Source organism: Lactuca serriola, chromosome 8, assembly GCF_051521515.1.
Source record: "Lactuca serriola cultivar US96UC23 chromosome 8, Lser_US96UC23_V15, whole genome shotgun sequence".
NCBI classification, from domain to species: Eukaryota; Viridiplantae; Streptophyta; class Magnoliopsida; order Asterales; family Asteraceae; genus Lactuca; species Lactuca serriola.
Window position 1 is genome coordinate 155,382,691 of NC_136415.1, and position 13,368 is coordinate 155,396,058.

A 13,368-nucleotide genomic window follows, 5' to 3' on the forward strand; every position below is an offset into this window, starting at 1 on the left:
AGCTTAACTAACATGCAAATTCGTGTTTAAGGAATCAAATAGGGGCAAGAGAAGGTGGTTACGGCCAAAGAACACTCTTGGACCGTGAACACCCCTAAATGGGGGGGGGGGTTTAAGCCCCAAAACCCCTCTAAATTGCCCCTAAGGCTTAGATATGACTTGTAGACTTGCACATTCGGACTTAGAACACCTTGAACTACAATTTTGGGGAGTAAACTTGAGTTTACTGCCCAAGAACATGCTTGTTCTGTAAACTCCTCTTCATGGGGAGTAAACTCAAGTTTAAGTGTTAGAAATGCCCGCAAACACCTCCTATGGCCTTGGAAAAATGTCTAGAAGCTATCCCATTAATGTAATGGTTTTAAACTTCAATAAATCCAAGGAAATAGGAGTTTACGACCGTAAACCCCCCTAGGAAAGGTCCATGGGCCATAAACTCCTAAAAGGCACCCAAATGATACCCTAAACTCCCCATTTGACTTGGAAAAATGCATAGGATTTTATTCTCTACCATTTAAGACCTTAAAACACAAAAGAAATGAGCACATGAGAGCTTACGGCCGTAAACTCCTTGTTAGGGCCGTAAGCTCCCTAAAATGGTGCATTTGAGGCCTTAGACCCTTTATAAATCCTAGATTTGATCCTAGCATAATTCCACAAGTGATATAAGACACTTTGGCATCCTAGAACACCCTCACCATGAGTTTACGGCCGTAAACTCATGGGAGTTAGTCCCAGGGTCGTGAACTCTATAAAGAGTTTACTCTTGGAGAGTAAACTCCCTATTTAAGCCATTCACACCCTTAAATGTTACCCGGGACACTCCTAGCACTTAACCAAAGTGTTTTCCGCACTTTAGGATTCGTATACTTGTTTAATTAGTATTATGTGTACTAATTGTATGTAAACATATGTTATCCTATGTTAATAGGTCACTAAGTGTGTTTAAGTCCTTACTTGACACTGAGCACCCAACCGACACCTTCGTCGGATCCACTTACATCAGGTGAGTTCATACCCCTGAATGAACCTTTTAAATGTTTTTACATGTTTTTTTATGGGGGGGGGGGGATACAAGTTAAACATGCCAGTTATCATATCAATCACATGTGATTGATAACCCGCATGCACAAGGATTTATTACATTGTTAACTGTTTTTACCAAGTATGATACTGTAAATGGTTTTCCAAAACATCTTTACTTGTACAAAGCTTTTCTCAAGTTGTTTCTCACGCTGTATGTCTTACCTAAAATCCTGTTACGACAGTATGTTAAACAAAGGATTTCTTTACCCAAAATGTTTTTATCAAAGTTTCATTCAAAACTTGTTTATGAAAGGTTTCCAAAGAATTTCTAAAGGTTTTCAAACTTATTTTATAAAAGAATACTAAGTCATTGTTTTCTTAAGTATAAAGTTTTTCCAAAGTTTTCATCAAAGATTTCTTCCATGTTTTTATACCCCTACTTGGTTAAGATACTACTGCTTCACTTCTACTTAGTTTAAACTCCTACTTGGTAACGCTTCCACTTTGTGATACGCTTATACTTGTTAACGCTTCTACTTCACTTATACTTGTTAATGATTATACTTCACGATACGCTTCTACTTCACGATATGTTTCTACTTCACGATACGCTTCTACTTCACGATATGTTTCTACTTCACGATACGCTTCTACTTCACGATATGTTTTTACTTCACGATACGCTTCCACTTAGTTAAAGGTATCCCTGTACATGTATAGTTATATAAATAATGATTAAAGGACTTAGGAAGGCTAGTTCACCCTATTTCCTTTTCTTCGTTGAGATGTGGTCTGGTGGGATCGGATATCCATCCGAAGGTCGTTTGATCATCAGTTATATAACATGTGTACATGTATAGACATATGGGTTTTCACATCGGTCGGTTCAGTTATGAGTCTCTATTGCTAGTCCAACACTTTCATCAGAATTCACTATTTGGGATACATCTTCAGGACACGGCCTTCTCCGTTGTCTAGTTGGTAACCAGAGTCTCTTGTAGGGAGAGCGGACATTGTGTGTATAGATCTATACGGGATTGACACCCCCGCACCCTGACTGCTAGCTACAGTCCACGGCCTACCAAGCCAAGGGGGGACAATTGTCACTTTATTTTTGACGCTTGTAGGGTGTCAAGTTCTCTAGTGTCAATTAGTATGGTTACGAGTATCTCCATGTTACCTTATAATTCATGGCCTTAAGGTAATGACGTTTAACACTGTATGCTGGAAATACACACCTCGAATATACACACCTAGAAAATACACACATCGAGTATACACACCTAGAATTACACTGTTTTAGACCGTGCTATATGTATCTTTCATCTGATACTGTCTAGGGACTGTATTCACTGTTTTAGACCGTGCTAGCTGTATCTTTCATTTGATACTATCTAGGGTTTGTATTCACTATTTTAGACCGTGCTAGATGTATCTTTCATTTGATACTGTCTAGGGTCTGTATTCACTGTTTTAGACCTTGCTAGCTGTATCATTCATTTGATACAGTCTGGGGTCTGTGTCTCCTTTTGTTAGACTGAGCCAGACATGTCGCTCATTCGATACACTCCTGGAGTTTATGGTTCCTTTTGCCTTAGTCAGCAGTCCTCACTGCTGAGGCATATGTTATTTTCCCTGATATTCTCCTACTTTCTTTAAAATCAAATCCCGTATTTTGAAAATGATAGTGTTTAAGGGAAAACTACTTTTTACCACATAACTCTGACGGGTCTTGTAGAAGACTACTTTATTTAAGAAAATATAGGATTTTTTGGAAAGGACTCTAATGCACTGTTGATTTTAAAATACTACTTTTATAAAGTTATTTTGAACTTACACAAATGACACTAAATACTTATGAACTCACCAGCATTTGTAAAAATGCTGATACTCGCTTTCAAATAACTTGTATTCTCAGGTCAACAATAGACAAGTACATCCCCGAAGCTTTTGATGAAGACAGTTTAGTACCAAGCCGCACTTATACTATTACTTGTATTACTTTGACGTTCTATGTAATGTAAACCATGTAAAACTATTACTATTAATGCAATGGTTGTTGTACTTTGATTACTATACTGCATATGTTGTGATACTTGACATGACGTCATCCACCCCAGAACGTTTCCGCTGTTCTGGTTTTGGGGTGTGACACATCAGTTGGCTCGATCATGTATGTTATGACTTGTACTTGCCCTGATATGGCCTTTTCTTTGAGCATGGTCAACATATATCAAGGGAATCCTGACAAGGCTCACTGGACTGCGGTGAAAAACATTCTCAAGTACCTGTGAAGGACTGGGTCCTTACCCTCGGTAGGAGTGATGAATTGAGAGTGGTGGGGTATAGTGACACCAACTTTCAAACCGACAGAGATAATTTCCGCCCTCAGTCGGGTTGGGTGTTTACCCTGAATGGAGGAGCAATTACTTGGAAAAGTTCCAAGCAGGAGACTGTAGCTGATTCAACGTGCGAATCAGAGTACATAATAGCAAGCAAAGTGAAAAAGGAGGCCAAATGGCTGAAGAACTTCATCAGAGACCTTGAAGTTGTACCAGCTATAAAGGAGCCTGTGGAGATTTTCTGTGACAACGATAGTGCGGTTGCCTTAGCCAAGGAACTGAGGGATCATGGCGGGTCCAGACACATCGAAATAAAATATCACTTCATAAGACATAAGATAGAAGAATGGATCCTCGTGGCAAAGAGGGTATCATCAGATGAGAACCCGGCAGATCCCCTCACGAAGGGACTGAGTAGGGTTAAGCATTTACAACATGTGAACGCATTGCGCTGAGGGATGATATTAGTTTTACTGATTAGATTGCTTTCAAAACTTGTAGTAGTTGAAATGTAATTGACATTTGATGCTTAAATAAAAGGTGCTTTTTATTTACTAGTATGGTACTGTCGTGTGTCAATCATTTACTATTGTTTCATTTTTCATGTTTTGACTTCCAGAATAATTATGTTATTCAAACCATCCACAGTCGATCATACTTTGGAAGTAGGTATTAAAGAAAAATTGTTATGAATTTGGCTTGTATATTGTCAGAAATGGTTAGACATTGCTATGACATTCATGAGTGCTCATAAGGTCTGAGTATTGGATTTAACCCATGCTCACTTGATCACTTAATGGAATTTATCTCGAGTGATCGGGAAACGATAATATCATATAATCTTCAAACCTAGATATATGAGTTGTTGACTATGAGTTGGTCGCACATTGATAGTACGAAAACGCATCAGTAACTCGATGTTATAAAACGTGCTGTTGTGTATGGTTCAGTGAATAGTTAGTACAAGCATATACTGACAAAGTTTATCTGTTCCTTTTAGTCCTTGGAGGATTAAGAGCGATATCTTTGGCCCCTCGATGATTTTTTTTGACTTATGTGCCGGGATCGGTCAGAACTAAGTTGATGTTCCATTAAGTTCTATGTCAAACGAATCAGAAATCGGGAAACAAACTGATGGAAAATAAGATTGACTGTGTTCCATGTGTTTGTCCGGCTGATATATTAAGAGTAGAGGATTCTATGATCACTTATCTAAAATGGTATGTCTAAGTTCGACAAAGGCATTTAAGAGCCACGATTCCTAGTCGGATATTGAAGTTATACCTACAACTATAGTTATTAGACTTATCCATATGGGAGACTTTTGGATAAGGTGTATAAGTCCATAACTATATTTGGTATGTACTTGACCCGCGAGTAGCATGGTCTATTTACGTTGCACTTCACCAGGACAATTTGAAGGATGGACTTTTGAGAAGAGGATAATTATGATTTATTAATATATTACAAGGTCTAATATCTTAATATGAAATCATATTTTTTAATTAGTATTGATCAAGAATTAATTTGGAATTAATTTTGTGATCAAAAGAGACTAATTAAATATAAAGGGTTGATTTAGTAAATCATTCATTCTTATAAAGTGGGCTAATGATCCATAGTTCTTTATGTTGGGCTAAACCCATGTGGTGACCCATGGATACTCCATGGAGGTTTTAACCCATGGAGCATGAGGGATATGGAAGGTCATTAGGGTTTACATGGTGTAACCCTAGTTTTCCACACTATATAAGAGACCCTAAGGCTCCCAAAATTGGCGCCTAAGTGATCTTAGAAGAGTGTTATCCGATTTTATGAAGCAAGGAATTCTCTCTCTAGTTCTTCCATTTGTTGGTGGTGATTTGTGATTCCACTTGAGGCATTCACTATTGGTTCTAGGCTCTTAAAGCTTCAAGGTTTGCAACTACACTATAAGGCATGCCATCTAACTAGAATTTTGTAGTATAGTTACTCCATTGTATGCTAGTTAGGATGATGCTTTGGTATTTTGAAATTTTGCATGTATATTAGAGAAAACATAGATCCAAAGCATCTAGGGTTACATGTACACCATAGGAGTGTTAGAATGCTTAAAATCCATCAATTCCATGTTGCACCAATTCTATCGATGTACTGAGTGTATTTGATACTTGCTTATTATCTAAGGTTTATAACCCTCCCAATCATTCATAAAGTTGTAATTAAGTAACAAAAGGAATTGTTGAGATATTAGTAAACTAGTGATATAATCAAAGCTAGAAATCAATTATAACAACAAATGATCAAGATTTGATGTATATTCATAAACCTTAACTTGCTAGTTTGAGAGGATTGTTAATACATGAAAGTGAACCTTTATGCTATCCGATATTGATGAGTTTTCGAGATGTATTGTTTGTCCGTGTTTGGGAAGTTCCAAAGAATGCCGAGTTTCCGAAGTTAAGAAAATGATAGAAGTACTGAAGACTTGAACAATTTTATCTTGTTCTATGTAATAAATGTAGGAGACAAGATTAACCATAATGCATTGTTAGACAGTTGATATGCAATCAGTATTTGTCTTTATTGTCTCCTTTGTTCTTTATGATCCTAGTAGTATAAACAGGTGTGTCTTTCCATGTAATCCCTATGCCTTTATAAATAGGAGTGTCTTCAAGGCTTAACTGGACTTGATCTAGACCTGACTGAAAATCTATTACCAACCTCCATTGTTGTTGTTCATTCAAGGTTTAAGAAATTAAACCTTGTCCTATAATATCTTGAATCCTCAAGATATTATTTTTTATCAACGATGAAGATGAGTCACTACCTTTTAGAACTTCTTATGGTGGAATTGAGCTCCAATATTCCATTGTACTTACAAGAACACCCCAATCTCTTCCATAGGTTCTAAATTGCCCAATCCGACTCTCAATCTCTCTTTTATCATTTCAATAAGAACAAAAGAGAGAAAGAAGGCTCCAAGTCTTCAAAAAATTTAACTATTTGCTGCTAACCTTGGTTCCTCTACTTCCAGTTGTTCGTATTTAACCACCATTGATCTTCTAAAATATGAGTAGTGATGAATTTACACTATTAAATCACACAAACTCATCTCTTAACTTCAGTGTTCTAAAAATAGGAAGTAGGTTACCTAAGTTAAGTGATGGCTAAATATGATTCTTAATCAAAGTTAACATCTAATTTTTCATTTTTAGGATTTAAGAACTATATAAGTCATTAGATATAATAAATTCATGTTTATTATACGTATTCCTTTATTATATTGGTTAGTTTTAATACTTTTTTGTTTATTCAATTTTTTATTTTTTTTTATTTACTTATTTAGTTTCTAATTATTTTTAATTTATTAAAATTTTAAATAATTTCACTTTAAATGCAACAATCATAGGCCCTAAATGTGGGTGTTACATAAGAAATTAACATGGTTCAAACTATCAAAGTAATCATGCTAATCTACAAATGAACTAAAGAAATTTTTATTAGATGTAGAAATTTACAACTTTCATACACAAAGAGTTTGCTTAGGATGACCAAGATACACAAATATCAGTTTATAATGACAAAAGTTGCCCTAATACTTCTTGTGGGACAATCTCAAACATCACCACTTGAAACAAGTCTTTTAGTCTGTATATTCGACATTAAAGATCCGTATGATAGACCTCTAACTGATCACTATAGATCTATTTATTAGGCATCATGGATCTATACTTGAGCACCTATGCTTGCTACTCAAACACCACATGTCGAAATCACAAATTTGATCCTAGCACCATAGTTCCCCACCATAACGTATCACAACTACAACTACAACTAAAAACATAAAATACACCTCAATTGTTAAGTCTTAGTAGAGGCAATAAGGTCAATAAGAAAACCAGACTCCATTACTCAACACCCATAAGTCTTATTAGAAAATCAATCTATTTTGATGTATTAAAAAATTTAAATATGATTTTCTACCAGAGTTCTAAAAGGCGCGCCATAGCGGGCGCCAAGGTGCGCCATGGCGAGAGGCGCGACGTCGCCGTTACAAAAAGCTTCATAACGTTGCTATTAGGCGTGGCGCGTGGCAATGTGTGATATGGCGTGTCATGACGCGTTATGGCACATGTTTTTTCGTTTGAGACACGTTTTTTTGCTATTTTTTATACATTTTCTAATCGGACATACAAGTATTGTGTTTTTTATTAACTTTATGTTATTAGTTGTTGATATAACACTTCTAAAAACTAGGTATATTTGATATAAATTTATATTTATGCGGTAATATAATTATAAATTAATACAAAATCGCTGCCTTACATCACGCCTTGAAAAACGCCATGGCTCGCCATAACTCGTTAAGCTTGAGGCTTGGCCTTGCCGCCACGCCACGCCTCACGCCTTTTAGAACCTTGTTTTCTACTATAATTGTTTAAACTATTTTTGAAATTAATCAAACAGAAAATATGTTCATATATATATATATATATATATATATATATATATATATATATATATATATATATATATATATATATAGGTTCAGGTTCATTTGAGACAATTCTAATTTTATGAGACCGTGAGACCAAATCTAAAAATAATTTTTAAATGCAAAATAAATGGAAAAATCCAAAAATTCTTTTTTTAAATATTTTTTTCGGAACTTGAATTAACTAAAAAAAATAAAAAAAATAAAAAAATGCGTCTCACGGTCTCACAAAATTAGGCCGTCTCACATGAACCTCTCTATATATATATATATATATATATATATATATATATATATATATATATATATATATATATATATATATATAATACGTGTAATAAGTTATTATCTATATACAGATGTTGGTTAAAGTATGAATATCTTCTCATAAGTTTCTTTTCAGGAAAAAAACCATTTTTGAACACACCTACAACTACAAGAACCCTTTAGTTCATGTATACAAATACCAAATATGAAAAGGAGACATTTCTCGTATGAAAGGTGCAAAAAGCATGGAAAAATCACATGGAAGTTATAATATTCCCAGGAAAATTACACATTTTCTCCTTCAACTTTTACTTAATATCTAGATTTAGTGTGAAAGTTTTATTTTCAATCTCAAGTCAAAAACTTTATCTATAAATTATAATAATTGAATCTCTATTTTTGTCTCCTTCAAAATTGCCCGTTATATGACAATCACATGTGTCATATGTTTTAAGGTTTTTGCTCGATTTCATCCCAGTCATCTTTCTATCTATATTTTTTTTAAATGTTTGATTTTTAAAATTAAAATATAATTTTTCTCTTTTAAAATGACAAATCTAATTTATTCATAAACTATTCATGATTTCATCTATATTTTAGGCTAGATTAAACACTCGATTTCAAAGAGAAAGAACAACGTATGGACTATCAGTTAAATAAGACTTTTATATTTAGCAAAATAAATCCAAGAATCCAAAATTATTTTAACTAAACATGTAAATTAATAGTAGATGAAGGACAAAAGTTGAATTTAGTGTAAATTTTATTATTTATTTATTTTTTAATGAGTCCGAGGGTAGAATTGTCTTTGTAGTGGTTTTACTAAAGTGAGCATCCTCGAGGTTCTCTCCGGCTTCCTTCAGTGTCCGTTGGTAACTCATCACCGCTCTCATTCTCTCTCTCTCTCTCTCTCTCTCTCTCTCTCTCTCTCTCTCACATTAAACCAACGTTACTTTGTTTCATTAATGTTAACATGAGCAGAGTGCGCACTGCACACCATTCCTGCAACCACCGCCGGTTATGAATCCCACAACCGACCAACTACCACCACCGCCACAACAGGCGTTGCCATTACAGCCACCAAGATCCTCCTTCAGCTGCGACCGCCATCCCGATGAGAACTTTTCTGGATTCTGTCCATCATGTCTCTGCGAACGTCTCACCACTCTAGATCAATCAGCTAACGCCACCGCTGCCGCTTCCTCCTCCCGTCGTAATTCCACCTCCTCCGCCACTGCTGCTGCTCTCAAATCGATATTCAGAGTGCCTTCCTCTTCCATCACTACCTTCGAAGCCTACAAAAACAAAACAGCAGCTACAGCTACAGCTTCAGGTTCAACCAGAACCTCATTTTTCCCTGAGCTCCGCCGCACAAAGTCTTTTTCCGCCTCGAAAAACGAAGGATTAGGATTCTCTGCCGGCGTTTTCGAGCCTCAGCGGAAATCTTGCGACGTTAGGGGTCGTAACACGCTCTGGACACTCTTCTCCATCGACGACGAAAATAAACCCAGGCATTCCTCCGCTCAACAACAAGCCCTAGGAAACACTGGGACCCTCCTCGAGACCAACAAAGAAGACGACGAAGAAGAAGAAGAAGATCAATTTCACAACGAAGAAATTGAACTTGCCGAAGAGCAAGACGTGAGTAATTTTAACGATCCTGAGAACGACATTGTGGAAGAAGTGGCTGAAATTCAAGAAGAAGAAGAAGAAGAAGAGAATGCAAGTGTGGACGATTTGAAGACCATGAAGGATCACATAGATCTCGATTCGCAGTCTAAAAAACCATCATTATCAAATTTCTGGTCAGCGGCGTCGGTTCTAAGCAAAAAATGGCAAAAATGGAGACGAAAGCAGAAGAAGAGCAGCATCGACGGCAACGGCGTCCTCTCATCGTCAACATTGCCGGTAAAGAAACCGATGTCGCGTAAGTATCGAGAGACTCAGTCCGAAATTGCTGATTACGGATTCGGCCGGCGATCCTGCGACGTTGATCCCAGATTTTCACTTGACGCGGGTCGGATCTCGTTTGATGATCCGAGATACTCCTTCGACGAGCCTAGAGCTTCTTGGGACGGGTATCTAATCGGCCGGACTTTCCCACGGCTTCCTCCCATGGTAGAAGATGCACCTGTGGTGCAGATACCACGTTCCGATATGCAAATCTCCGTCGAAGAACCACCGACAAATGTAGATCTTCTTGTCCCCGGTGGATCAATCCAAACCCGAGAATATTACTCTGATTCTTCCTCCAAGCGCAGGAAAAGCCTCGACAGGTCAAGCTCCATCCGAAAAATGGCCGCCGCTGTAGTGGCGGAAATGGACGAACCAAAAACAACCACCGTTCCAGTCTCAAACGCCAAAGTTTCTCCGGCAACCATCGATTACAATCACGGTCATGGCGCCTTAAAAAGATTTCCAAGCATCGGTGGTGAGCGAGAATTAGCAAGGGATTCATATTCAAATTCCTTAAGAGACGATTGCTCAGAGACATTCGAATTAGGGTTCAGAGACAACGGCGAGAAGAAGGAGGGCAAGAAACCAAGACGGTGGAGATGGAAGTTATGGGGGTTCATCCACCGCCGTGGAGGATCCAACAAAGACGACGACGACGACACTTTCAGCAGAGTAAACGGCGTCGAGAGATCATACTCGGAATCATGGCAAGATCGAACAGAATCAAAAGGGGGGTTTAACAAAAAAGTATTACGAAGCAACAGTAGTGTAAGTTGGAGAAATTCTTCATTCAACACCACCAAGAAACCAAACTCTGAAACCAACGGGAAGAACAGGAAAGTTGGAGGAGATGAATTTGTTCTTGAGAGGAATCGAAGTGCAAGATATTCACCAAATCACACAGACAGTGGACTCCTTCGTTTCTACTTGACTCCGTTGAGGGGTAGTCGAAGGAATGGAATTGGAATTGGAACAGGAAAAAGTAAACCAACAAGCAACTCAAATTCAATTGCCAGAAACATGCTTCGACTCTACTGAAAACATAAACAAGGTTAATACTTAAATAGTAGTTAATAGTTAATACCACTAATCTTGTCTTTAATCTTGTTTTGCTGCATTTAATTTGTCTTTAATGTGGTGATATCGGATCTTATTAAATTTGGGTTTTTTTGGCAGTATGATTGATGGGAGATTAATGCTAAAAGAGTTAAAAATCATACTGAAAGTTGCAAGAAGACAAAGATTATTTATGAAGATGCTTTCCTAAGAAGGTAATAAACTCACACATGTACTACTCATAATGGATCATTGAGGTTGATAAGAAAACACAACACACAGGTGTGAATTGTGAATTGTGAATTGTGAAAGGTAAAGGGTTTGATCAAAAGAGGAAAGGTGGTGTGCTAAATTGGTAAAAAAGGAGATTGCTTCTTTCAAACAAGGCTAGGAATTTAGTTCACATTTGACAGAACTTTCACTTACTCCCTCTCGCGTGTAGTTTTTCGGATCTTTCGAAATGATTTGTAACTTTGTATTTGGCAATGAGAAATTTTTTTCCTCTTCTTTTTTCGGAACAAATCTAGACATTTTGGATGCGCGTTTGTTACACGGGACCGTTGTCTAGGGTTATTTATGTCTTTTTGCACATACGATATCTCGAGAACGAATCTCTATCCCTTATTTTATCTTGGTGAGACAAAAAAACAGTTTTTGTTTCATTGACATCGGTTTCTGTCCAATTAATATCAAATGCAATGTACTAATCTTGTCGAGCTTAACAAACTTGGTATATGTTGTTACATGGGACTGTTGTCTAGGGTTATTTATGTCTTTTTGCACATATGATAGATCGAGAACTAGTTTCTATTCCATCTTATTTTTGGTGAGAAAAAAGAAAAAAAAACAGTTTTTATTTCATTGACATCACTTGATATTCATATCAAATGAAGTATCTTATCTTGTCATGCCTAACAAATATGTTGTTACATATTTACACTTACGAAACAAACATAATCAGAAAGGTATTTACGTCTTTTGTATAAAATAGATTGAAAACTAGTTCCGATTCAACATGTTCCATCGAGTGAATAAAAGAATTACAATATTTGTCAATTAACACCGATTCAATATGTTTAATACATGTCAAACACAAAATAAATTCATTTAATACATATCAAACACGGTATAATCTGTTTGTTTTATTATGTTTTAGGGTTAAGTTGGTAAGACAAGAAGTTATGTTTTTGAAATAATTATGTTGTTCATATTGTGAGAGATGTTAAGAAACAATCAATAAATGACAAGACAGAACATAGTGGTGTTTTATCGAGTCTGGGTCATTTGTTGCTATCAATCTTTTCTTTTTCTTTGGTGAAATTTGTATTTTATGCGGTAATAATTTGTACCTTAGTGTGGTGTTATTGTTTTTATCTTTTTCTTTGTATCTCTGGATAAAGTTATGTTCCAGTCTTTAATGTTGGGACCTGAAAGCTGTAAGATGTTCCTACAACTTGAGAATTACACATCCCTCTTCCCAATAATTACTCCTTTTGACCTGTAACATTCAAAATATATATATTCTTGAATAAAATATATAAGAGAAAAAGGGAAATAAACAGTATGAACAAGAGAGGATTGTTGATTAATTAGACCCAAATCCCATGACAAAATGATTACATATAGATCTCTTCTTGAAATCAAAAAGATTCAAACACAATAATTGTGTGCCAAGTGAGTGAATAAAGTCAAAAAGTCACCTCTAACACCACACTACATTACCAATCACAATAAACACAAGTATTTTCTCATTTTATTTATTACTTTTGGATTGTTTTATGATTTCTATAATGGTGAATACGTATTTTTTAATTTAACGAAGAAAATCGGCACCAATATTTAGGATTATTCACCAAATATCATATTTTATAAATAATTACACAGCAACTTTATTATTTGAAAAATTTAGAATTGTTATCAAGTTTGAAAAATAAAAAATTTAAAAAGATGAGTATGTGGTTGTCTTTCTTGCCCCGTTATTGCCGACATGGACACAGCTAAATGCTGTGATAAGGTAATGAGTACCACCCTGGCCGGCGTCGTAACACCTGTTATCGTGACAACGGTTCGCAGCACGTTTAACTTCTTTTAAACGGTCAAAATGACTCTAGATTAAGGTCAAATAATATATATATATATATATATATATATATATATATATATATATTATTTGACCTTAATCTAGAGTCATTTTGACCGTTTAAAAGAAGTTAAACTATATATATATATATATATATATATATA

General features: G+C 35.9%; 1 protein-coding gene across 2 annotated transcripts; it reads left to right on the forward strand.

Annotated features, from left to right (window-relative positions):
* The first annotated feature begins 8,954 nt into the window (after positions 1 to 8,954).
* OPS (LOW protein: UPF0503-like protein, putative (DUF740)) lies at positions 8,955 to 11,631 on the forward strand. 2 transcript variants are annotated; one of them, XR_013688670.1, is made up of 3 exons: positions 8,955 to 11,119; positions 11,245 to 11,339; positions 11,407 to 11,631. XR_013688670.1 is itself a non-coding variant. In XM_079013453.1 (2 exons), exon 1 carries the CDS (start codon positions 9,133 to 9,135, stop codon positions 11,104 to 11,106), a length of 1,974 nt encoding a protein of 657 aa, XP_078869579.1. In that variant the 5' UTR covers positions 8,955 to 9,132; the 3' UTR covers positions 11,107 to 11,119; positions 11,245 to 11,631. The 2 variants fall into 2 exon arrangements, 1 of the variants encoding a protein (XP_078869579.1); XM_079013453.1 differs by having other exon boundaries at positions 11,245 to 11,631.
* Positions 11,632 to 13,368: the final 1,737 nt, after the last annotated feature.

Excerpts from the sequence above, each read along its gene's own strand:
- OPS (XM_079013453.1), top strand. The coding sequence starts at position 9,133 with ATGAATCCCACAACCGACCAACTACCACCACCGCCACAACAGGCGTTG.